General features: G+C 35.8%; 1 protein-coding gene across 2 annotated transcripts in view; it reads left to right on the forward strand.

Annotated features, from left to right (window-relative positions):
• PPP3CA (protein phosphatase 3 catalytic subunit alpha) overlaps positions 1-24,434 on the forward strand; it is a 313,266-nt gene that overhangs the window by 279,300 nt on the left and 9,532 nt on the right. For both annotated transcript variants that reach the window (XM_037020090.2, XM_037020092.2), the window contains exons 10-11: positions 1,948-2,022; positions 19,261-19,345. In XM_037020090.2, coding sequence (XP_036875985.2) covers positions 1,948-2,022; positions 19,261-19,345 — 160 coding nt within the window. The remainder of the gene's footprint in view (positions 1-1,947; positions 2,023-19,260; positions 19,346-24,434) is intronic.

Genomic DNA, 24,434 nt, shown 5'->3' on the forward strand with positions numbered 1-24,434 from the left:
ATAAACTCATTAGAATAATAAAACTCTTTGAAAGTAACAGAGATTCAGTTTTCACTGGCTTCAAGCTATAATGGCTACCTTTTGCCCTTACTTTTCTGTATTACAATTGAAAAGTGCTGTTTTATTTTACAAACTACCTGTCAAATTAAAAAGTTAAGATAGCCCTGCTTCTCTCACCTTTCTGATATGAATAGTAATCATTATAGGATATTGATGAATAGCTATAATATTTCGGGAGACTACCTGTACAACAACAAAAATAGTTTACTACAAATATAGTGGCCATGTGGGTGTTACAAGAAGAGACAGATTCATATTTTAAAAACTGTCTGTTAACTCGCCCCACTTTCTCAGAAGAATTGGCCTTTTCTTTCTTTCCTTCCTTCCTTCCTTATCCCTTTGTTTTGTTTTCATATTCTGAGCTACACCTCAGCAAACATGTTGAAGGAAGGCCTGCACCCACTAAGCCTGAGCTTTGACTTCAGGGGACTAGTGGTAATAGACTGGATGGTTCCTCAGACAGCATCTCACACAGCGCCCAAGCAAGTGAACGGGTGTGGGGATAAAAATAAGAATGTGCATGTGTTTCAGAACCCCCATGGGAGGCTTTCGAGAAAAGCCATTTTTCTGAAATATTTTTTATTTATATTAATAAATATATAATACATTAATATTGATATATGGATTATTTATTTTCCCATGATAGTTATTTTATTTTTCTTTAAATGCCCTAAAATGATTAAACCAGGAAGTTACGAACTGTCAGTGAAGAAGTCTTCCTTTTGGATACCAAAATTAATCAAAAGTGAATTTTGATAAACTCTGCTAAGTGTTCCAGTGATACTTCATGTCACCACTTGCTTGCCCTGCTCAGGTGACATCTGTCATCTGTCGGCTTCTTTAGAAACAGAAACTGTGTGAATCCAAACAGCTGCTTGTACACCCTTCAGTTAGGTTGTTTCCATTAATTATTCAGATTTTGAATATCTATTATAAAAGAACGTATTAATAAATTGGTATGCATAATTCACTTTTGGTAATTAAACTGAAACTCTGGATTAATGTTAGCTTCTCTGAAGTTTTCATTCTATATCTTCAATTCTAGAAGAACATTGATTTTAAAAAGTAGTCCTTGAAGAAATAGTATACAAGTTCCTTTTCACATTCATGATAGAACTCAACGTAATTTTGAAAAATGCTAAATGTATATAGCATCCACCGTAGTGTAAAAGTGATGCAGGACTAATTTTCTCTGTAGAGCACTTTAATATTATTCTATTGTGGTCTGTGTATTCAGCTAAATTTATTGTTAAGTTTACCTAAACTTTAATTTTAAAGCCTTTTTGAAAATAAAATTTAATGATATTTAATGAATCAGAAGACAGCAAGGGACACATTCATTTTTAAACCAGTGTTCTCAAAACTACTTTGAATATATTAGCTCATCAAGCAACAATTTTTATTAAACACAAAACCACATGCTTATTACTATCTTGGGTTCTCTGGGGGATTAAAAAAATTTAAAAAGAGACTCAGCATTCACTTAGTGCCTGCAAATAGAAGGTCGTAATCTGGTTTAGATCTAGCAGCATCAGTGTAAAAATAAGTAAAAATTCAAAAGTAACCATTTTCTCCTTCATAGGTATTGCAGTTTTCATATCCACATATTTAATTTGTCCATTGTCTAGAGACCTATAGCTATTAAGTGTTACCATTAGATTTCATGGGCATGAGCTAATTATTTTATAAACATAAAATCTGCATAGAATCACAAAGCCCATTATCTTTTATGATCTGGATTTTATAGAAACTGCTTTGCAGGAGATTCTATATACAATACAGGTAAGAAATGTTATTGCTTACCTTGCTCATTAACAATGCCAGAGTGATCATTAAGGTTAAAATAAAATATCTGGCTATTTTTCTTTCTTTCCTTTTTTCCTTTAGTGACTGAGATGCTGGTGAATGTCCTAAATATCTGCTCAGATGATGAACTAGGGTCAGAAGAAGATGGATTTGATGGTAAGAGGCTTGAGCCTTTGTGTTAATGCCATTTGCCAAGCATGTCATAGTTAACTGTAACAATAATTTTCTAAGGTTTGGATTATGTTTAAATCATAACAGACTATTGAGAATAAAAGGTATCATCATATTTTCTATCTTCTTTGAAGAAATACAAGAAACAAAAACTATGAGAAAATTTTCCCATTGCTTTGAATACATTGCGGGAATAGTGAACTCTCATTTTAAGTAGCTTCCATTGCTATGTGACTTTTTGGCTCTTTGATTAAAAACAAGGTAATCCTTCATTTTCTAGCAGATGTTACGGTTTACTGGGTAGCTTTTTAAAGTACCCTTCAGTGAGTTTTTTCCTATCAACTATTCAAATTTTGATGTCTGTGATAAATAAGGTATTCGCAGATTGATATGTTGGTATTTATGCCAATCCCTATATTTTTTTTCATATCTGTAATAATAAGTAATAAATAGGCTACCAGGTTTTTTATCGTTGCTTTTTAAGATACTATTTGGTATTCATTTACCCTCAGTGAGTATGCTTTCTCCATAGGAGACAAAGATCCATGAGGTTAAAGATGGAGAGAAAAAATTACTGTGCGTTTTCACCCCAAAATGAATGGAAACTAACAAAAATTGTAGTTAGAGGAGGAAGGTAGAAGAGCAAACTTTGCTTCCATAAACACTTAATAAGTACCTGCTCTGTCAAGGGCAGTCAGGATTTCAAGATGTATTCAAGAATTATGAGTTGATGAAGTTGCAGTCTGGTTAGAAAGACTGATAGTAAATAGATGATAGCAATAAAATAAGTTAGAAGATAAAGGGCAAAGTTGGTAGGGGAAAATAGATGTTGTGGCAAGTTTAAGTTGAAAGTTTTCCCTTAAAAACTGCACTTGGGTAAACTGAGAAGTGAATGGGGCACTTTCTAATAGTATCTGAACAGCATGGTTTAATGTTTACTTGGGTTAATACAGGTCATATCTATAAATGCAAATACCCAATGCTGCAGGCAAAAGTAAAACAAAAGTACTCATGTAAGAGACACTATAACTTAAGTAAAATTAAAGTATACAATTATTCCCACCATCTCATAGCTTTCCTGCTTTCCACAGCTTCTCTTGTCTTCATTACTTGTCTCATATACTATTCTTTAGTCATGTATCATGTTGCAAGGGGAGGTACAATGTAGAGAAGGAGAAAAAAAATATATATATATATATATATAAACCTTTACTAGGTTAGAATTAGCTAAAGATTAGTTGTAAGAACTTAAGTAAATATATTGATATATTTTAAAATATTCAGGACTTCAGTGGAGATTTTGAGCTTCACCAAGATCCTAGATGCTTCATACAGTACAGCCACAGTTTGCTACTGTTAACCTTTCCAGGGATAGTGCTATCATTTAAGAGGTAATATTTTCATAATGGCAGAGATTTTCCTAATGTAAAAATACCATCCTGGTGGAATCTAAATTTGAAAATCAACAAACATTTTTCAATACAAGCCTTTCACTATGCTCCCTTTTATTCCTCAAAAGGAAGTTTAATGAGCATTAGTAAAGTGGTGCACCTTTGTTAATAATTCTCTGTTTAGTCAAGTTCATTGGCCAATAGTTAAAATACAATGTAATAAGAATGTAATCTTTGTATAGAATAAATAGACAAGTAGACCTGCAGAAATTTGTAATTATACATTAATCCATTTTCTCAGCAAATATATACTGAACACTTACTATTTGCCAGGTACTGTAGCTCAAAATGCTTGCATATTTCAATAGCACAGGTGTTTCCTGCACAATTAAACATTACCAATACAACTCAGAGTTTACTTCACTTTATAGTGAGTTCTCTTTACACACCCTCTCTTTAACCACCCTTTCACTTACAGGAAAGGATATATTTTGTGACTTTACTCTGCTTTAAAATAATTAGTTCTAATCAGTGTTCCCTGTTCATCAGCAATTGCTTTTGAGCCTACTAATTCCAATTATAAGAGTGCATGTCCTTTTCAAGGCTTTTGTAAATACTTTTTCTTTCTAAGCAGATCACTGAAATCTCACTCCACCAGCTGAAATCTTAGGTCAGGCCTGCCCAGAAAGAACTACTACCTTTAAACATGATGTTTTAGTTTAAATCTCACAAATAAGCCCTCTAAGGAAAACAGAGAAAACAGAAATAAAAGTATTAATTAAAAGTATGTCTAACTTAGGATGTTATACATTTTGGAGTAAACAGTCAGAAATCTTGTTTAGTACTTTACTTAGCATGACACAAAAACTGTGGATTTCTTCAAAGGTGTTCCAAGAACAACTTGTAAAACTTTCCAGAGCTCTTTGGCTCTCTGGGACTAGTTTATCAAGAACATATATCGAAGTTTCTTTTTGTCACATTTTGGTCTTATTGTTTTCAACCTTAAGATAAAGTTTCTACTTCTCGCAGCCTGTCCCTCTGGCATGCAGCCTGCAGCATCTGTCCACCTTGGGCTCAACCCTCTGCTCTGCCTACCAGCCTCCTGGGCTTGCTGGCCTCAGAGGTAAAAGCAGGAATCAGAATACAGCAAGGGACTTAATCGAAGCTCTTCCATACACCACTGCTTATTCTATGGAAGGGCCATCTGTTCATGAGTCATTTACCAAACCCTTCCCAATACTTTGCTCCATATCCAAGGTCAACTGGAAAGTCAGAGGTGTAGTAATGGTGCCATAAAAATCCATGACTTCTGTATTTTGGTCTAATTAGGTTGACTTCTTAGTGTCCAAAAAGTCCATAGTAAACAGGAATTCTTCTCATTTCCTTAAGAAATGAGAGTTTATGGGATTAACTTTGCTTTTCCTTAGGCTCTGTCAGCTCCGTTTTACCATTTAGTGATAATGATGACAGCAGCTAACACTTACGCTCAGGCCTCATTTTAATTCATTTATATGTTTTCAGTCTTGACCTTTATGACCAACAAAAGTATATAATTATTAACTGTCACTCAAAGTAAATCTATACATAAATATGTGTGTTATATACACATATATACATACATGTTTACTAAGTGACTTGTATTATCTCTAATCCTCAAAACAACCTGTTGATATAGGTACTTTGATTGCCCCCATTTTACAGAAGAAGCAATTGAGACTCAGCGAGGTGAAGTTAAAGCCTAAGGTCATTCAGCTAATGAAGTAATAGAGCCTGGCTTCAAACTAATATCTGCCTGGTTGTCAGACTCTTGAACTCTCCACAACCTGTGATTACAATAATTGAAATATTTTTCTTTGAAACAACATGATGCCTTTTTTAAAGAACAAAACAATACTAATAGCTAAATATAATATACTTTAGTTTGTTCTTTCAAATATACTCTAAAATAAAGAGATTTTACTGCACTACTGGCCATAAGAGTCAAATAAATTGCAAATAAAACAGTTTCATTCTGTTCCTTTAATCTTAGTTTATGCCAAGAAGTTTTAAGTGTTTCATTGTGTTAAAAATTTTGGTGTATCTGAGCAGACAGAAAGCCCTCTAGCTCATCTAGGCTTCTGCTGGGTGGAAATCACATCACAAACCTCTTCCCCTTAGCTTCTGCCTTACAAATAAAGGAATTTGATAGCCTATTGAGAAAAAGTTGCTGTTTTAAATTGGTCTGTGGTTCTTTTATGTTGAAAACAAAGTACGAAACTTCTACTATCTTGTTAAGTTTTGAAACAGCATAATGCCAGTGAATGTCTTTTGAGGATCTAATTTTATGTATTGGGGTCTTTGTTTCCTGTTTTCCACTTCAGATTTTGGATGATAAAATGATAGTCTGGTTTCAATTTGCAGTTGTTACTCACCAAAACATTTTAGAGAGGAAGAAATCCAAATAGATGTATCTCATTTGGTAGTTAATTTTCATTAATGAAGAAGACTCATTTCAGACCAAGGACTACTAAGTGATCCCAAAATGGGTGGGGGATGGTGGGCTCGAAGCTGACGGAAATCAAGCAGTCTACATCACAAAGGTTTCTTTATTCATTATCATAATAAAGAAATCTGGAAGAGCAGTAAGCTTTAGAAACCCAGTGATAGATAGTTCCATGAGTTAGAAATATCTATTTGGAACATTCTTTTTTGTCCTAAAATCTTAGACTCTGAGATCATATTTAGATATATACACAAATAACGTTTGAGACTGTGATATATGATAAGTCTGGCTAACAAGAAAGAATTGTGGTGGTGAAAGTGAAATCCTGTAGAATAAGAAAGGCAAGAAAAAAATAAATACATTTCAAGCCAAATAAAGTTTCAGGCTGTACTGGAAAGACTTAATATTAAATTAGAATTTATGTCTCTGCTTTCATCTAAAGAGCAAACCACATGGTGGAACTCTTATCCTTTGTCCACATTTTTGCCTTATTCTAATGTTAAGCACAGGGCAAGTCACCGAATATGGGATCAGAGCAGTCTTTTGCATGGCTCTACAAAACCATCTACATAGTATTCCAGAACATTCTCTCTCATCATCTGCTTTGAATTATTAGATAATCTGTGGTATCTAATATCACAGGTTCCACAGTGTCTCCTCACTTCTTTCTAACTTTAAAAAATCATGCCCAACTTTTTAAAATACCAAGTTGGGAATCAGTGGGACTGATGTGCCATCTTATTGGTCTTTGAGGAATACCTCTGTAAAGGTTTGGTTAAATTATTTTCTATAGAAACTGTGTTTACTTGCCATGATGAATTCATTTAAGATGAGTCTCATCTCAAAAACTCCCCTCTGCTTTGTGCACCTGGCAGCACGGAAACCAAGAGCCATTAACTGAGAGCTCTTTTTGTATCTGTAGTTAAGATGACCAGATCTTAACAATGAAAATTAAAAATGAAGTTAAAACCAGGGAGCTGTTCCAAAAAGCACTTAAAACTGTGTATGTCCAAGGACTTAAAAGTATAGTATCAGTGCAGCAAGGGAAACCAAAGTTCATTTGGATGGTTCAAACTAAGGTGCCGAGGAAGATGAGATCATTTAAGGAAAACTCATCAGTTTCAGGAGAAAGATGAGTTCAGCTGCAGACACGAGTTTGAGTAAAAGTGACACACAGAGCCCTGGAAATGTTCAAGCAGGGCTTGGAAATGGAGTCCTGGAAACTGGGAACGAAATCTTGGTTGGTGACAGAGGCTTGGAATTAGAAGTCATAATTGAACCTACTGAGAATGAAATAGGCCTCCAAATTAATCTTTCTTGCTAAAACTGGAGAAAGACGAGCAAGTGAAAGAGAAAAGAATGAGAGAGTGCAAGAATCTGGATTGTGGAGAGCTTCATGCAGCTGCTATTTAAAAATATTTTCACCAAATGCATACAAATTACTGTGAGATATAAGTCTGGCCAGAAATTGAGGTATTAGGGCATAACTTTAGTTATCAGGTATCAGATTACTGAAAAGAGAAAAATATCAAAATTTATTTTATTTCTATGATAGTTAAAAAAGAAAACTGAATCATTGAAAAAAGGCCAAAAAAAGTTCAAAGCACCTCAATTTTAAATATGGTTATATTTCTATGTGATTTTATATATTTTTATTTCTTAGTAATAATATTTTCTCATGGACTATCTTTTTCTATACATACAATGGTAAACAAGCGTTGTCTTCGCCTTCATAGAACTGAGAGTGTAGTGCAACAAGAACCCAGTTTTAAATACGCTAGTCTTACAGAGGATTTAGAGGGGTGGAGAAGGGAGCATGAATTAGGATAAAATACCTGAAAATTAAAGGAGAATTCATAGAGGACATCTTTCTTGTCGTCTTCTACTTCTGGCAAGGAAAACATTTCATGGCATGTTCCTGCTTTAGGAAGCATGGCCATGTGAGAAATCCATATAATTTTTCCAAGAAACTATATGCAAAGATGGATATCAGTTTACCAGTTTTAAGTTTTCTTATCTTTGCATAAAAACAACTTTGCATGACTTAATTGGAAAAACGAAAAGACAAAATATATGTATAAAGATTATTCAATATTTTGTAAAGTCTTAAAGTTCTCCTCAAGCATTTGTTAATTACCTTCTAGTTTATCATTGATTCATTTTCAATTAGTTAATATTTGGGGCATAATTTAAAGGCTAAATTATTTTTGTCAGTATCCTTGTGCAGATAACTGCTTTACATGCAAGTAACTGCCTTTGACATCAAGGTTATACCATAAAGGAGGAAACAAATAATTATATGCAGTATATCATTAAAACTAAAACATGTCTGAACAATGCATAGGCATTACTAGGTAGTGGGTTAGAAATTCCCTCGGAGTTGCAGCCATTGATGTTTTGGAGTCTTGACTGTCACACAAAGTTCCTGATTAGCCATCGTACTGTAATCAGTATTATCAACTCTGGCTTATCATATTTGATTCCAATAATTAATAAATCCTTGTAGTTTATAAATTAAAATGATACAGAAACACAGACATTAAAAGCACTGCTTTCTCTTCATATTGTGCCACGATGATTTTGCACAAGTGTGTTTCTTTATTACGTAGCATAATTTTCACATTGCATGTAAGCACAGACTTGGAAGAAAAAACTCAATGTTAAAAAAGTGCCAGATCCCTGTTTCAGCTCATTGGTTGGCTAATTTCCACCATTGACTAGAATATTATGCTCACAGTAAAATAATTCTCTCAAATGTTATACTTCACTTCCATAGACACATGTACTATACACACATATAGTATTTTTACAGTTTTAAAAATCACTGGTTCTTGTAGCATTTGAGACTTCCTGCAACTAATGTTGACATTGGCCAACTTAACACCAAACATTAGCTACTGCATATTTAAGCATACATGTCAACTAAATGTATTTATAAAATTTATTTGAGAAGGAAATCCATGTTCCATAATAAGAAGGGAAATAAGCATGTGCTCTATAAACCTTACTGTATTCTCTACTTGAAAAGCATTAAGTAGAGAGCTCTCTTTCCTCACTGAAGGCAAAGATTTCGTGTTTATGTATGTCTCTGTGTTCCAGAAAAACACCACTTCTCACAAACAAGGTTGAGGTAATTAGCACGTGAAGAGGCATTCTTTACATTACCAATGATAGTGGGTAATGTCAGCTTGCTGAAAGTTGATACCATAAGAAAATAAGATCTATTTTTCTTGTGTTTTTGGCAGAGCTGTCATGATTCTTTGTACTAAAACACTTTATAGGCCCAAGTTCTCAACCTGAAAGTTGTACTTTTATAAGGATAATTAGTAATTGATTAAACAACTTCAGACAGAATTATTGCTGTGAGTCCACATTCTTTTTGTAAAACATTCTTTTTATGGTAATTGATCATTGATGGCAGGTTTAAAGGATATATGAAAGGCTTAATAAATACTCAGAAAATCTAGATTTTAAAAATATTTTCTGTGAAAGTAGTCTATTCCTGCTCTTTTAAAAATCTATTTATTCCTTCATCTTTGTTCCTAGCTCATGAGAAGCTATAAAACTTCCTCCCAGTTATCAGAACTCTATAGAAGTAGAAATCTTGATTCTCTTTGGTCAGCCCAACTTTTTGGTCAGTCCATTTTTTTCCCTCAAAGCAAAGCCAGCAGCGTCCTGCCTGCTAACATCTCCCCTAGTGAATCTGCCATCATTTGGTCCAACCTTTAGCCTGAGTGGCACAAAACACAATTGAGGTCCCAAGTTAAGCAGCTTGATATTAATGAAGATGACACAATCAATCTATTAATTTACAGTGAGAAATGTAAATGTTAGTAGTCCTGGAATATTCATGACTGTACAAGCATTTCCTTCTTAATAATAATAGCAAATATTTTTTACTATTTATGTACCAAAGTCTATGCTGAGTGCTCTAGCAGGTAGCACAGTACATGGCATGTGGGTTTATTGATTGCTGAGAATGAATGAACACATTACTTATGTAATTCTTCCATCCACCTATGCAGTAGACCAGTCAGCCTGTGACTGTAATGAATCCTGTCTCTGGATCACCACTTTCCAGCTGTGGACCTTAAGCAAACAACTTACCATTTCTGTTCCTTAGAACCCTCTTAAGGATGGCAGACTAATACAGTACCTCCTCATGTGGGTGTTGTGAGGATTATGTGACATAATGCAATAAAGCACTTAGAATACCTCTCATTTGATAGATGGGGAAAATGAGCTTTAATGAAACTTGGTGATTTGCCCAAGTTAGCACAGCTAGTAAATGGGGACCTGGGACTCAAACCTAGCTCTTTCACTCCAGAACAAGAGTCCTTCACCATTGTGCTATTGTCTCTCTCATATGCCAACTTATTCATGTCTTATAAGAAGTCTTATAAGAAGTAGAAGAGCCAGATATTTATGTTCTGCAGCCTTGCAGAAGGGCCAGAAAGCCTGAAGGCCATTGGCCCCTGGACATTTCTTCCTTAGACATTTCAGATGTTTGCCTCAGCTTGTCTACTATGCCTCTTGGCTGATTAGCACATTTTTGATTGTCAAATCCCCTTCCTATGATAAGATAATATGTTTAGGTGATGTTAAAGCCTCACAACCTGGGAGTCATTCTGCCTCTTTAAGTTGCCTGTGTGTATGCCCTTACACTGACCACTGGCCAGAACCTAAGGCTCATTTCCCTGATTCTCCTTTTTGGGCAAAACTTTATTGCACCCCCCATGTACTGACAAAATACCCTGCCTAGGTCTTGAATAGCATAGAGAAGACCTTTGAGGGGTTTTGTTTCAGAGAAGCTCAACACAGGCTAGTGCCTTGGCCATCATCTTCTGTTAGATGAAGGAATTGCATACTTCTTTCAGCCTCCTTTTTGTTGTGTTATCAAATGGTGCTCAATTAACTTCCTATCTAGGGAATAACACGTGGGACAATCAGACATAAAATTTTACTGTATTTGTCTATTCTTTCCTTCAGTTCATTTAATTTCATTAACTATCACTAAATATTGTGAAAACACTTAAATATTATTCTAGCATTTGATAAATTTGTAATTCCATGGGGTCCAGTTTTAGTCTAACTGCATTCTTCCAGCATTTAGCTTGTATGCACAATCAGGTCCTTAATAAATACTTTTTTAAAATGTTATATTCTCATCTAGACTCAGAGTAATCCTTGATAGATTAAACATTCCAGCATTATGATTGTTCCTCCTATGGACAATGAGTTTACATTATTAACTTGACATTTTTTTTCATTATGCTTTTATTTTCACTTGCCATTTTATGTAATTGATGTGTTTCTGTCATAATAAAGAGGTCGATCCAAGAAGGGTTTCATATGCTGTTGGTCTCTACTTGGTAAATATAAGTAAACTGAAATGTCCCTTGAAAGGCATAGCTTGAGTATGTGGTAGTCTTAAAAAATCAGTGGAAGCTCCCTAATCTACTTTAAAGTCTTTAAATTTTACCCAAGTTAGAATTTTGCTGATACTCATTTCCTACAGCTCTACTGAGGAGTCATTGAACAGATGGAACACCGTGTCTCAGAGAACAAAAGTCCATGGACTTAAATTAGAGCTTGTAAACAAAAATAACTTTTAACTGAGTAGAAAGATAACCAAATAGTGACAGTTACTTGATATTTGGGAATAGTCTACATGTTCAAGAGTTTGTATCCAAAGAATTACATTATGTTTTATGATGAAAAGTGGGAAAAGACAATCTAGACTATACTGTCCTTTCTTAAAATCCATTACACAAGAGAGACTTTTTATGTTAAAATATATATTTAAATGATCTTCTGTTGCTTTGAAATAGCATAAAAGACAGAATAGCCTTATGCCAAATATCACACCATTGCAGTTTCTATTACATACTGAGATTTTAGTTGAGCTACAAAAACATATGGAAGAAATTCAGATGAAGTGGTTTGGAGTGATTTTGGAGTGAGTAGCTGTTTTGTCCCAATTTTATCACCTATGAATATGTAATATGATGAATTTAGAATCAAAATTAGAAAGGTATTCTAAACATTTTAGGTCATAATCTTCAGAAAGATGATTTTTACAGGGATTTAAAAAATATATTATTCTGAAGGTATTTTCCTCTGTCTAGTAGAGGAACCTATAGATGCATATGTATGTATGTATATAAATACATAGCTATTTTGTGAGGGGCAGCACCTGACAACCTCTTTGGACTAGACTGAACCAACACTGACCCTAACTGTATTTCCAGGTTATGATATGTCAAGGAGATCTTTTATCAGCCATAGAAACTAAGTTATCTGATTCTCAGTAGAGCAGCAGTCTTCTTGGAAAAATATTTGTACTATATTGGGATTACCCAAAGATATTACAGGAAATCCATTTTCATAAACTCAGTTTCTACATGTCTCTCCTAAATGCCATCAGCCTGGGCACTCGCCTGCATTGAAAACCGCAGGTCTCCATGCAGCTTCTCCTTTCCCTACTCCTCTTCCTCAGTCGCCACTCTCCCATTTTAACAGAAAGGCATAGGTCTCCCTAGACATAATCACTGTGAACCTTGCCTTGAGATGTTTAGACCTGAAATACTGAACAAAGAGATGTTGGAAAAACTCCGGGTTAATCAAGGCAGTATAACCCCCCTTCCATCCTCATTAAATCATGCATTCCAATAAAATTTTATTTCTATGCTTTTTAAATATTTATAAACAGTTATCATAAATTTGTGCTTTCTAGCTCAATCACATACTCCTGATAATTATGCCTTGATTACAAAGGGATTTCTGAACATTTAGTGCCTTAGTGTCTCAGGAAGTTTTTTAAATACATTTAATTTAAATTTCTAAACATGTTTTTGATACCAAAGTACAATGTAGTAATAAAACATATTTTGAAGCATAAATATTTAATTCACTACAGTAAAATGAGAGAAATTTAGATGGAAATATAATTTCAATGGAAAAAGGGACGAATGTAAGGTTTCTAAATTATCTATGAATGTCTTATTCATGGATTTTTTTTCTTTGACGGTGGGATAAATTGCTATTATATTTGTATGCCATTAGTTTAAAGAAAGTAATATAGTCATTTCATTTTAAAATGGCCAATGTCTACACTATTATATTATTTACCACTATTTCATCTTGGAATGGGAATAATGCTCTTTGGAGGATATTCTTTTGTAGATGCATGAGTAAAAAAAAAGTAAAGGCTACAATTTCAAATCCAGTCCACCAGAGCGAACACAGTCACTCAGAGTTCAAGGTGTTCCCCTTAAGGCCAAGGACACAGGAACCATGGTGTAGAGAAATGTGGTCCAGCATTTGGGACAGGCAGCCAAGGGCGAAAATGGGTGGATGTCTAAGTGATTTAATTTCTCAATAGCATCACTTTGTTGGGATATGCAAGCTCAAGGTTTGTTATTGTTAAACTAGGTCAGGAAAGTAAAAGACAAAAAAGCTGAGATTTAGGGATTATAGCACATGATTTGGCCTTGGAGCCCAATGGGAGCCAGCTCAGGACACTTGTTCTCCTAAATGAAACAGTCTCTGTTCTTACACTTCCCTCATTTTCTGTAAAAAGCTGTAAAGGCCAAATATGTGAGGTTTTTAGAAGTACCTGAAGACATACTCTGTCTGTGCATTATTATTCTGTCTTACATTTCAAAGGTGCTTATTTTAGATGGATGCCAAACTAATTCTTTCTGTAATAAAACACAACAAAAGATATTTCTTATCACAACACCTTCTGCTTCCTTCCATCAATAACCTTTATTCTAATTCTGTAATTGCTCTATTTGACAAAAAATAAAATCTGGTGGCATGTCTAAGCTCTGCTTGGTAATAATGAGCCATGATAACATTTTACTCTCAAGTAAGTTTCCCACAGTGAACTTTGTTGATTTTTAACAAATTTGGAAAAATGGTGAGTTTTATGTATCATTTTCTTAGAATATGAATGAAAATTAGGTTAAAGAGAGTTGAAGCCTACTAGCAAAGTATAGTTTTTAAAATAATCCTTCCTTTGAAAAAAGTATGAAATGTTGATGTGTATTCATACCTTTCTATATACTGCATTTCATTTAAAAACATGTATTATGGATACATTTGTATTAGTTGAAAAGTCCTTTAAAGAAAAAAAGCCTAAATAATAGCCAAACATCTGAGGCCACTATTTAATCAGAAGAAGCAGAAAATTTCTGTAACTTTTTTCTTTAAAGAATAAACAAGTCAATTTTTTAAAAGCAGTTTTTTACACATTCTAGTGTATTTTATATTTGAGTATAAAATGTTTATGTAGCTGATTGTCTTGAATTCTTATGCCTGCAAAAAGGTAAAAGCAATGAGAATCTTATGGATGGGACTTATAAAAAAATTCCTACCTGTCCAGTTTTCTCCGAGAGCTTGTTAGAGAAGGGAAGGAGTGAATGTAAATGTGCTGAGAACATTTCTCATTGGGTCCTTTGGCAAGTCATGCATCCTGCAGATAACCCAACAAAAGGGAGGGATGGAGAGACCTCTCTTCTCAAAGCTGCTATTTCTCTTTTCCCTAAAAACCAAGCTTCTTCCAAATATAGGGCGCTTTTTTTTTTTGACATTTTATTACAAAGTGCTTCAAACATGTAAGAATGTTGAAAGAATTATATGGTCTATACCCATGTGCCCATCACTTATTTTATATACTTAACATTTAACTCTACTTGATTTGTCATATATCTCTCTCTACCCATCCATCAGACCATCTTTTTATTTCTTTTTGGGGATACATGGTGTGGGTAAGTGACAAAGGAAGTTCTGTTTATGTCTAGTACAAATATTCTAATGTCCACACTTCTTGTTTGCATGCACTACTGAGCCAGAGCAGACCCTTTACAGTTTCCCCCAGGCATCTCCTGCTCCTGGTCTCATCCTGTCTGACCCCCACCCTCCGTATGCCCAGACTCCATTCACACCAGACATCTCACCCATCATGGGAACACACATGGATGGTTGTGGCCTCCGTGTATTTGAAAATTCTCTTCTTCCTTCTATGGAGAAGACCCATTTTCCCAACTCTTTGACTCTTACTTATCCTTCAAGATCCTCCAGCTATTCACCATTTTTCTCATGCCTCCAGGCAATTAACACCTACTTCCAGTGGTGTGTTGGTAAATGTTTAACAACCTGTCCTTCCAGGGAAAAATACCCCTGGTTTGTAGCATTTGCAGATTTCCATGGTATGAATCTTCTTCCCTACCTCTGATTTATGCTGCCCACATGTAGTTACTGTACATTGGGCTAAGAAGACATGTGCTCAGTATCCTCTCACTAGCTCAGAATCCAGCTCCAGCACACCACTGCCACCTCCACTCTTGATACGTGTCACAGCCCATTGTCACTGTTCACATGACCTCCTAAAGCAGAGACCATGTTTTATTGATATTTCTGTTGCTAGCAGTGAGCACAAGGCAGGCTCTCTAGGATAGGAGTCACAGCAACACTTAATGACCCAATGATTTGGGTAGTAAGTTGTATTCTGTATAGCACTTTCTGCACACCTCTAATCAGGTAAAACTGAGGACTGCATAGTGGGAGCTGAGTGAGTAGGCACTGAGTGGATGTCAGGCAGCATCTGGGGTGTGCGGCAAATACCCCGGGCCAGAAGGATCTCTCTTCTCCCTGGCCCTTGGCCCCCCCATCACTGTAACTCCCCTGCAGTTCCCGGGTCCCTTAGGGGCTGAAGTCCACCCGCTGGGCATGCAGCACTCACTGAGGAGGCTGTTCAGCACCGACACCTTTAAGACCTCATAAGAAGTCAGCATGCTGCTAACTAAAGGTCAGGAAGGACACATATTAAAGCAAATCTTTTTGGTTGTCCATTATCCTCCATCTGGAGGAAAATCGCGCAGGGTTGCCCACATTCTAAAAGTAGTACCAGAATACCCCAGGCATAAAAGAAGATTAAAACTTAAAAGCTGAAAAGAGAAGCCCCCAAAAAGAAGTGATAATTATTTGAATGAAAACAAAAATGAAATTTTACTTAAAATCACTAATTTTTTTAAACCGTATGAAATACTGCCTTTCAGTTTTGCACTTTCAAGTTAAAATTACTGATCATATTATTTTTAATGAAAAATAGTTACATTTTAATGTAAAAGGTATTTTACTTGCCTTCATTCTTTAATATACTGAATTTTAATTGAGTTACTGGGGTACATTTCCATTACATAAACAGAGCAAGAACCAAGAATGTTAAATATGACATTGTATATGCATGCTTTAGGTAGTAAAATTCTGAAGACCATGCATTTTTCCTCAATCTTTCTTTTGAATATGGACTGTGAGGACTTGCAATGGATCATAAGTATTCAAAAAACAGTTTCAATGATCTCTGGAAAATACCAAAAGCTAGAATAGTAAATATACCAGGACATTCATATCTGAGCTTAATTCTATTCTGCTACAATTCAGCTCCTTTAAGAACAATTATATATTCAGATATTTTATTTGGATACTGAAAATTTTCCTGAGGTTATAAATGTGCAATATGAGTTCAATTTTAATTTTGATTACTTGGGAAATATTGAAGGTAAGTCCCAGGGTGAAACCTTAAGAGATACTTGTTTTTAATGCCCCTTCTTACTTATTTTTATGATCAGGTTATTTGACTTTTTGAGTAAACATATTCTGATTTTATAATAAGGGCAGTAGAACCTCTTACTTCCCTGTTATTGAGAAATTTAAAAAGAGATGGCATTTTTTCATTAGAAAAAGTTAAGATATGCTGTGTATCACGATTTGTTGGGAGCACAACTATGAATTTGTACCAAAGAATACCTGTTCAGAGAATGTTCTCCAGTAGGTCAACTGACCTGAAAAACTCAGGCCCTGAGTGTCAAAATCTTCATCTTACATTTAAAATTCCGTGTTTATTTGAGCATTTTTCTGAGCATCAGCTTATACTGAGCTGAGAAGGATGGGTCTACATAATTTATTTTTAGTTCTTTGCTTTTCTTTGCTCTGATTATGGTTTTTGTAAGTCATTATTGAAATTTTTTGCAAGATTATCCTTTTTATATATTTTTCGCTTATTTTATGTTTTCCCTTCTCATTTCTCTTATATATTTATATAGAATTTTATTTCTAGACATTTAATTACTACTTGCTGCTTTTCTTGTGTTTCTAAATCTAGTCACCATTTTTGGACTTGCTCACACTTTTAGAGCCTGGTCACACTTTCCATTCTGTGTGTCTGTTGGATGGATTTTATGACCTGGTCACACTGCTTGTTGGAGAGTTAAGCTAAGTTTTCCTCACTTAGCACATTATGACCTCTTCTTGGACTGGGAAATAGTAAACAGAGTAGTAATAGCACAATGTTAGCAAGCAGCATTTAACTAATAACTGAAAAAATGTATATAGAAAAACCACCTTAAGAAGAGTAATGGCCATCACTTTTTTTTTTTCATAGCAAATTACCTAAACACCAAGCACAGAAACTTCAGACTTTTAGATGGGCTGCAGGACAGGATTTATTGCATAAAGAATCTGCTTACAAACCACAGATAATAAATATTGTTAGAAACTCAGAATAAAGAAAGCTTGAGGCAGAAATCCTATATACATCTCATCTTCCCCTCCATGTAGTACAATCCAAGGAACCAAGAACAAATGAAAATCCCTGGTTCCACTTGGTCATCTGAAAGACTTTATTGGAGAATGGCTTTCTTCCAATGGATTTAAGTTTACTCATTTGCAGGCAGACTAGCTGGCAGTAGTAAGTCCTGCCAATCAGATGTGTTGAAAGATAACCTGCCACAAGAGAGTAAGAAATGGCCAAAGTATGGGCTGTTTGAGGGCTTTCAGAGAGATGAGAGGAAGCCAGCTAACTGGTACACACTTTCTGGTACCAGCCATGAGCACGTGAGGATGGGTGTCCCTTGGTATTGCCTCTGACAAATTAGCCCACTCAGCCCGCTGTGTTATTGGGGTGGAGAGAAAAGCAGAGATCTTTCCTCCAGCCGTTTCAAAATTGTGTCACTGTTGGTGTGAGTTTTCTTTCTACAGAAATGCTAGAGTGTTTATTAATTGTTTGATCCTTATCAAACAATGAAATTCCAAATCACATTATTAAAGGCTAAGAGAAGCAGCAGAAATCTTTCCCTCCAAAAGGTCAGAAAGCTTATTTTTATCATGGATTAGAAATCCAAAACTTACACCAGGTACCATCTGTGCGCTGCAATATCTGAACAAATTATAGGATTTAAACTGTTCATTCGGATTAGGAACATTTCTAGTTGAAAATTATATTTTGTTGTATTTTTATTAGTGGCAGTAGAATTAGAAAAACAGTCTGAAAAGTCCCATATAATATATAAAAAGGACATCTTATCCCTTTTTGCTTGGATTATAAAATTTTATGGTTTGCGTTTCTCTAAACACGTGTTGAGAATTTAAGAAAAAAGAAAATGTTTATAATATCAATAGCCAATAGAGATTGATTGTTTTCCCATTTGGAAAATGTAGTAAGTGGTAAAACTTAATCAGACAGACCTATGTGTAACTTTTTTATGTAAGTACCGAATTATAAACCATGTCCCACCATATCTCATTAAATCCAATTCAGTAGCTTTCCACTTTTCCCTTTAGGTCTTAGTGAACCAACCAGAAGATGAAAGAGCATCAATTACTAAAACAACTGTTTTAAGGCCATTAAATAATATACATGATATATTTATATATAATATAAATAATATGAATGATTAAATAATATAGTAATAAACATGAGAGATAGGGAGTTAAGGGTCTCTCTAGTTTTATCACTTTTGATCAAGATCGCTATTGAAGAAAAACTGGTTTTGCTTACCCCAGTCTGTTGTATATGTAAATACAATTAAAGGAAAAGTCACTGACTACTCCCTCTTTAAGAGAACTTTTGAAAAAGCGTTTTCCTAAAGTAGTCTTCTCCCCATGGAGACCAGAAAGGAGTAGAAGATCCGCGGATGCACTTTATTCTTCCTGCCAATGCAGCCATCCTTCTATAAACAGGAGAAGGGGACTCACTTACAAGAGAAGGGCAGGAACCTACCCTCTCTGCTCAGGGATTTTTTTTTTTCAGTTAGTTATCTACCCATCTGCCCTTGGAAATCTCAAAAGTTGCTTCTTGGCATTTTGGGGGCCTCTCAAGAATCATATCCAAGTGTCAGTGGTGACATGCATAGGTTTTTAAAGTTGATGTACAGATAAACTCTCTTAAAGGTGGGGAAGAAAAACTGGTTTTGCTTACTACAGTCTGTGATATATGTAAATTTGTAAAATGAGTACAGTTAGGAAAAAAGTCACTGACTACCCAACTCTCTCCTTAACACACAGGAGCAACAGCTGCAGCCCGCAAAGAGGTGATAAGGAACAAGATCCGAGCAATAGGCAAAATGGCCCGAGTGTTCTCAGTGCTCAGGTGGGATCATTCCTCCTCTATTTCTGTTTTGAGTTTGATAATGTGTGACTTGATAATATTTTAATACTTTAATCTGCTAATTTAAATACTTTACTAGAAACCATTTACTTTTCCTTACTTGTTTTTTTAAAAATTTTATGTGAAACTGTCTGTTTCTCTCAGTCGAATTTTAAATATACTAAATCATTTCTGTAGAGAAAACCTCTAAATGGACTGCTTCATATTTTATCCCTCCATTTACTGTCTGACTTTAAAACATTTATTTCACAATAGTTTGAACATGTAGTGAAATAGGAAAGCTATTATAATCCTTTTTATTTTTTTATTCTGGCTCTATGGTAAAAGATGAATTTTTCAGATGCATTTTGTTAGGTTTGTAGAAAATGAACATGAACTGCAAACCTTGTTATTTTATGTTTAATTTCCATGTAGACCATGAATCATGTTATTATGAAGCCTGAATTTATTTTAAAAACAAGTATTTTATTGAAGATGATTAACTACACTTTTCTTTACTTAATGCAATTATCTATTTCTATATAGTACAAATTAACTATATATCTTTTCAAAAAACTACTTTAAAATATGGCATGTTTAGACATATTAGGCATGTTATAGAGGCAATTCACAATTAGACATGAACAAGAGGAACTAGCCCATCTACATATTGCATAATCTCATAACTTAATTTTAGCCAAATTTTTGCCTCAACTCAGAATAGCTCCCTGGCTCTTTCGATCTTTGCTCTTGCTGTTTCTATTATACTCCTAATAGAGCCACTTTAGTAACTAAATGACTTGATGCCACAAGCAGGGAAACATGAGGATGAAAATCATTATCATCCTTTCTCAGAGACACCAAATCAAAGTCAGTCATAGCTCTGCGATGGCCAGTCAAATCCTGAGAAGTCATATTGAAACTGAAAAGAGAGCATAGCTGCTCCCTACACCCTAGTGAATGAGGCGCCTTTGCTCTAATGCTTTACATTCCTGCCTGAATTTTCAGGACTCATTCATTCATTCCACAATAAATGTAATACATTTTAAAGCACTGATTATACATTAAGAAAAAATAAAGCAATACAGGGGAAAGCAAGTAGGTAATGAGGTACTTAATTTTCTGTGTACTCAAACAAAGAACACTCTGAATAATGGCATTGAGCAGGTGTGGACATGACCTTCATGAAGATATGGGATAAGAACATTTAAGACAAAGGAAATAGCAAGTGCAAAAATCCTTCAATAGAAACAAGTTCAGCAGTTTGAGGACTAGCAAGAAGACTGGTGTGGCTACAAAAATGTCTTGAGGGAGCAAAGGGATATAGGAAGATCCTAAGCTCAACTGTCACCTCTGCATAGCTTGCTTATTTATCATTCTTCAGATTATCAACAAACACTTAAGACTTTTTCTTTCTGAAGTCTCTATGGGAAGTAAAACAGTTCCAAAATTTCTGTGTGAAAATACATTTAGGTAAAGAAGAAACCTTTCTTAACATAAAAACTTGTTTCCATCTGTGATAGTCTTTAATCCATGAAGAGGTAGGGGCAATGCTATAGAATCACAGGTAGGTCTTAAAATTAGAAAGTTGAGCCCAGTGATGGTCAGTGACTTGAATAAGATTCTTCATATTGATAGAAAATAAAAACAAGGTATATTTTACTGCTTTCCTATAATAAATGCATCTGTAGCAAATCTGCAAATACAGGGGCATCATATCCAGAGAAAAGTAGTTAAACTTAGTAAGTAATGACTGAATATTAAATGTGCTATATACTGCATTAGGCAAAATGGATATCAAGTTGTAATGACACACATGTAGACAATAAATGAATATAAGACAATGAATGTGTACTAAATGCATGAAATGATGTTGTGCTGTGGAAGAGAACAGGAAGGAGTCCTTGTATTTCATGAAAGGAATGTTCATGGAGAGGTTGGCCTTGGAGGAGTGCTGTGAGGAGCAGGCTGGGTTCTGTCGGGTGGAGGAGAATGGGGAAGGCTTGCCTGGGAGCAGAGTCATCAGCAGTGCTGGTAAGGTGCAGGCATGTTGTCTGGGATTCACCAATCAAATGAATGTGCATATAAATTCTGTTTCAGAATGAGCACCAGGAGGAAGCAGCGGGTGGGGCAGGCAAAATCAGTTCTCCGTCGGGTGTGGACTCTGAGGGGCCAACAGAAGAACTTCTTTCTCAGCATTCTGGGGACTAATCACACAGCATCAGCACGAGCTTAGGTGTGGACTTGGCAGCGTTTCCCAGAGCAGATTCTGCAGGGTGGATGGGCGCTAGTATTTGTCTTGGTTGCAGAGCATTCACGTCTGGATCTCTGATCTGTAAATGCTCTAATAATACATCTCTTGACTACTAAAATTAGCCAGAATAGGCTCTTTTGTTTGCTCCAAGAATCCTGACCTATCCAGAGGGTGATGAGGGAGAGGAAATAGTCTAAGAATATTCCACAGAGACACTAACCTATGTGATGAAGAGAATGATAGCACTGTTATTAGGAAAGTGAAAGTATTTCTCCATTTACATATCTAACAGGTATTTATTGGGAAGACCATGAAAACTTGAATGATGGCACATTTTCCTCTGGGATGCTGAGGCAGTTAGAAATTCTGCCACTGGTGCTTCAGAGAGAAATAAAGGTTAGAAATGCAGATATGGGAGCAAACAGATGGAAGTGGTGTAAGTGGGTGGTCTCACTAGGGGAAAGAGTGAGATAGGGAGGAAAGACGAGAGTCCTCTGAGTAGTGTTTTCCCGTGGAAATAGAATGTAAGCCACATTTGTAATACTATATTTTCTAGAAGCCACAGTAAAAGAGTGGAAAGAAGCAAGTGAAATTAATTTTAGTAATGTATTCTATTGAACACATATCAATAAGTTTATGGCTTCAACATGTAGTCAGTATAAAACTTACCAAAGAGATATTTTACAGTCTTATGTTCGTACTAAGTGTTTGGAATCCAGTATTTGTAGCACATCTCAAGTGGGTAGGAGCCACACGTGGCTGGAGCTACTGTGTTAGAAAGCTCAGGTCTGGGCCCAGAGGGACCTCAGCCAAGAGACTGAAAAGGAGAGCCGGAAAGAAAGTGTTAGACGTGGGTGAAGACTCTTTCAGGAAGCGGGGCATAACTGTCGGTTGGAAATACAACAGAGGTGCCCATTTGAGTAAGAACTCAGCAGAAATGGTTGGAATTGAGGAATGGAGAAGCTGCCAGAAACCTCTGAGAGCTTGGGTTTTGTGTGGAGCAGGAGTGACGAACAGAATATAGAGAAATGGAGAACGTAGTGAGTGAAAGCGGGCAAAGGAGCACGGAAGCCTGATGTTGAATATGAATGCAAAGGGAAAAATATGTTCTTTTTTTTAGTTACTCCCAATTTTTCCAAACCCATATGTTAGCATTTAAGGTATTCTGTCTTTATGTGCCTCTATTGGTTTATCAGCAAAAACCTCAAAAGGTTGAAGTCCCTGCATGAAGGAAACCGTGATTAACTCGCCATCTCAAACCTAATATTTTAGAGTAAACACTGCAGTAACAGGTACAAAAATCTAACACATGGATGAACTCTGCCTCTCTGCGTTCTGTTTTCCTTTTGCTCATTCTTCTAGTGAGCGGTTTTTTAATGTGGACCATGTACAGGTGCTGTGCTGGTCTAGGTCCTGCGGATGCAGCAGGGAGCAAAGGAGCCAGAAACCGCCCCCTGCTCACATGGAGCTTCTCTAGCCAGGGTAGGATGTAGTGGGCAGTGGAGCTCCAAGGAGACCAAGGAAACAAACTGTATAGTTTTTCAGGTGTGATAAGTGCATCAGGTAAAAATTATAGGCAAGGGGAGATTGGGAGTACTGAAAGGGAATCTGAAGCTAAATAGCATTCTCAAGGAAGTCCTCACTCAGTAAGGAGATGCTTGAGCAGAGATTCGAAGGCAGGGAGGCAGTGAGCCATGCAGATAACAGGAGACCGTGACAAAGCAAGCACAAAGCCAAGGTGGTGTGTGCTGGGTGTGTTTGAGGAACAGCAAGGGGAATAGACATGGGGAGGCATGTCGTCTGAGAGATGGGTAACAATAGGAGAGGGTGGGCTGGGAGCTCATTTTTTAAGGCTCTGGTCAAACCTTCTAAAGACTTGCCTCTCACCTTTAATGAGAAGAGAAGCAACTGGAGAGTTTTTAATAGAGAAGTGACAAGATCTGCATAGGTATTAAAAGGCTCAGACTGGCTGCTACACTTGAGAAGATGTGGGAGGGAGGGGAACAAGGATGGATCAGAGATACCAGTTAAGGCAGAACAGTCTAGGTGCAAGATGCTGGTGGTGAGTGAAAGAAATCAGTGACCAAAGACTACATGTTGTATGACTCTGTTTGTATGAAATGTCCAGAAGGAGCAAATCTACAGAAAGTATGTTAGTGGTTACATAAAGGTAAAAGAAATAGGGAATGAATGACCCATATGGACACAGAATTTCTTTTTGGGATGATGAAAATATTTTAAAATTGATTATGGTGATGGTTTCAGAACTCTGTTAGTATACTCAAAACCATCAGAATCTTATACTGGGCAAATTGGGGTGTGAATTATGTTTCAATAAAACTGTTTCTAAAAGAGATGAAGTAATATTACTGTAAGAAGTGGTTCAATGGAAGCAGTTTGAGGGTAGAGCCCTCAAGATTTGCTGTGGAGTGGATGTGGATTGAGAAAGGATAAAAGGAATGAAGGCTGATACTTCAGTATAACTGAAAGAGCAAGTTGAAGAAAGATTGTAGAAGTAGCAAGTTTTGGGGAGGAGTTTAGGAATTCTGTTCAAGTCAGGTTAGACACTGTCATTAACATGTGGAGTAGGTAGTTGCACTTATTGTAAACATTACATATGTGTGTTATAAGCATTTTGTTCTGCCTATGTAGAATTACATTGTCTGCCATGTGGAAAGATATGAGGTTATTTCTATTTCATGGTTATATGATCATTCTGATTTATTGGGAAATTAGAATGATTAACAGTACTGTGATTAATAAATACAATTGCAATAATGATGTACTAAACTTGTAAAACAGTTGCCTTATTGAGTAATAAAATAATTTTATTATTAG

The sequence above is a fragment of the Manis javanica genome, chromosome 5 (genome assembly GCF_040802235.1).
Source record: "Manis javanica isolate MJ-LG chromosome 5, MJ_LKY, whole genome shotgun sequence".
Lineage (NCBI taxonomy): Eukaryota > Metazoa > Chordata > Mammalia > Pholidota > Manidae > Manis > Manis javanica.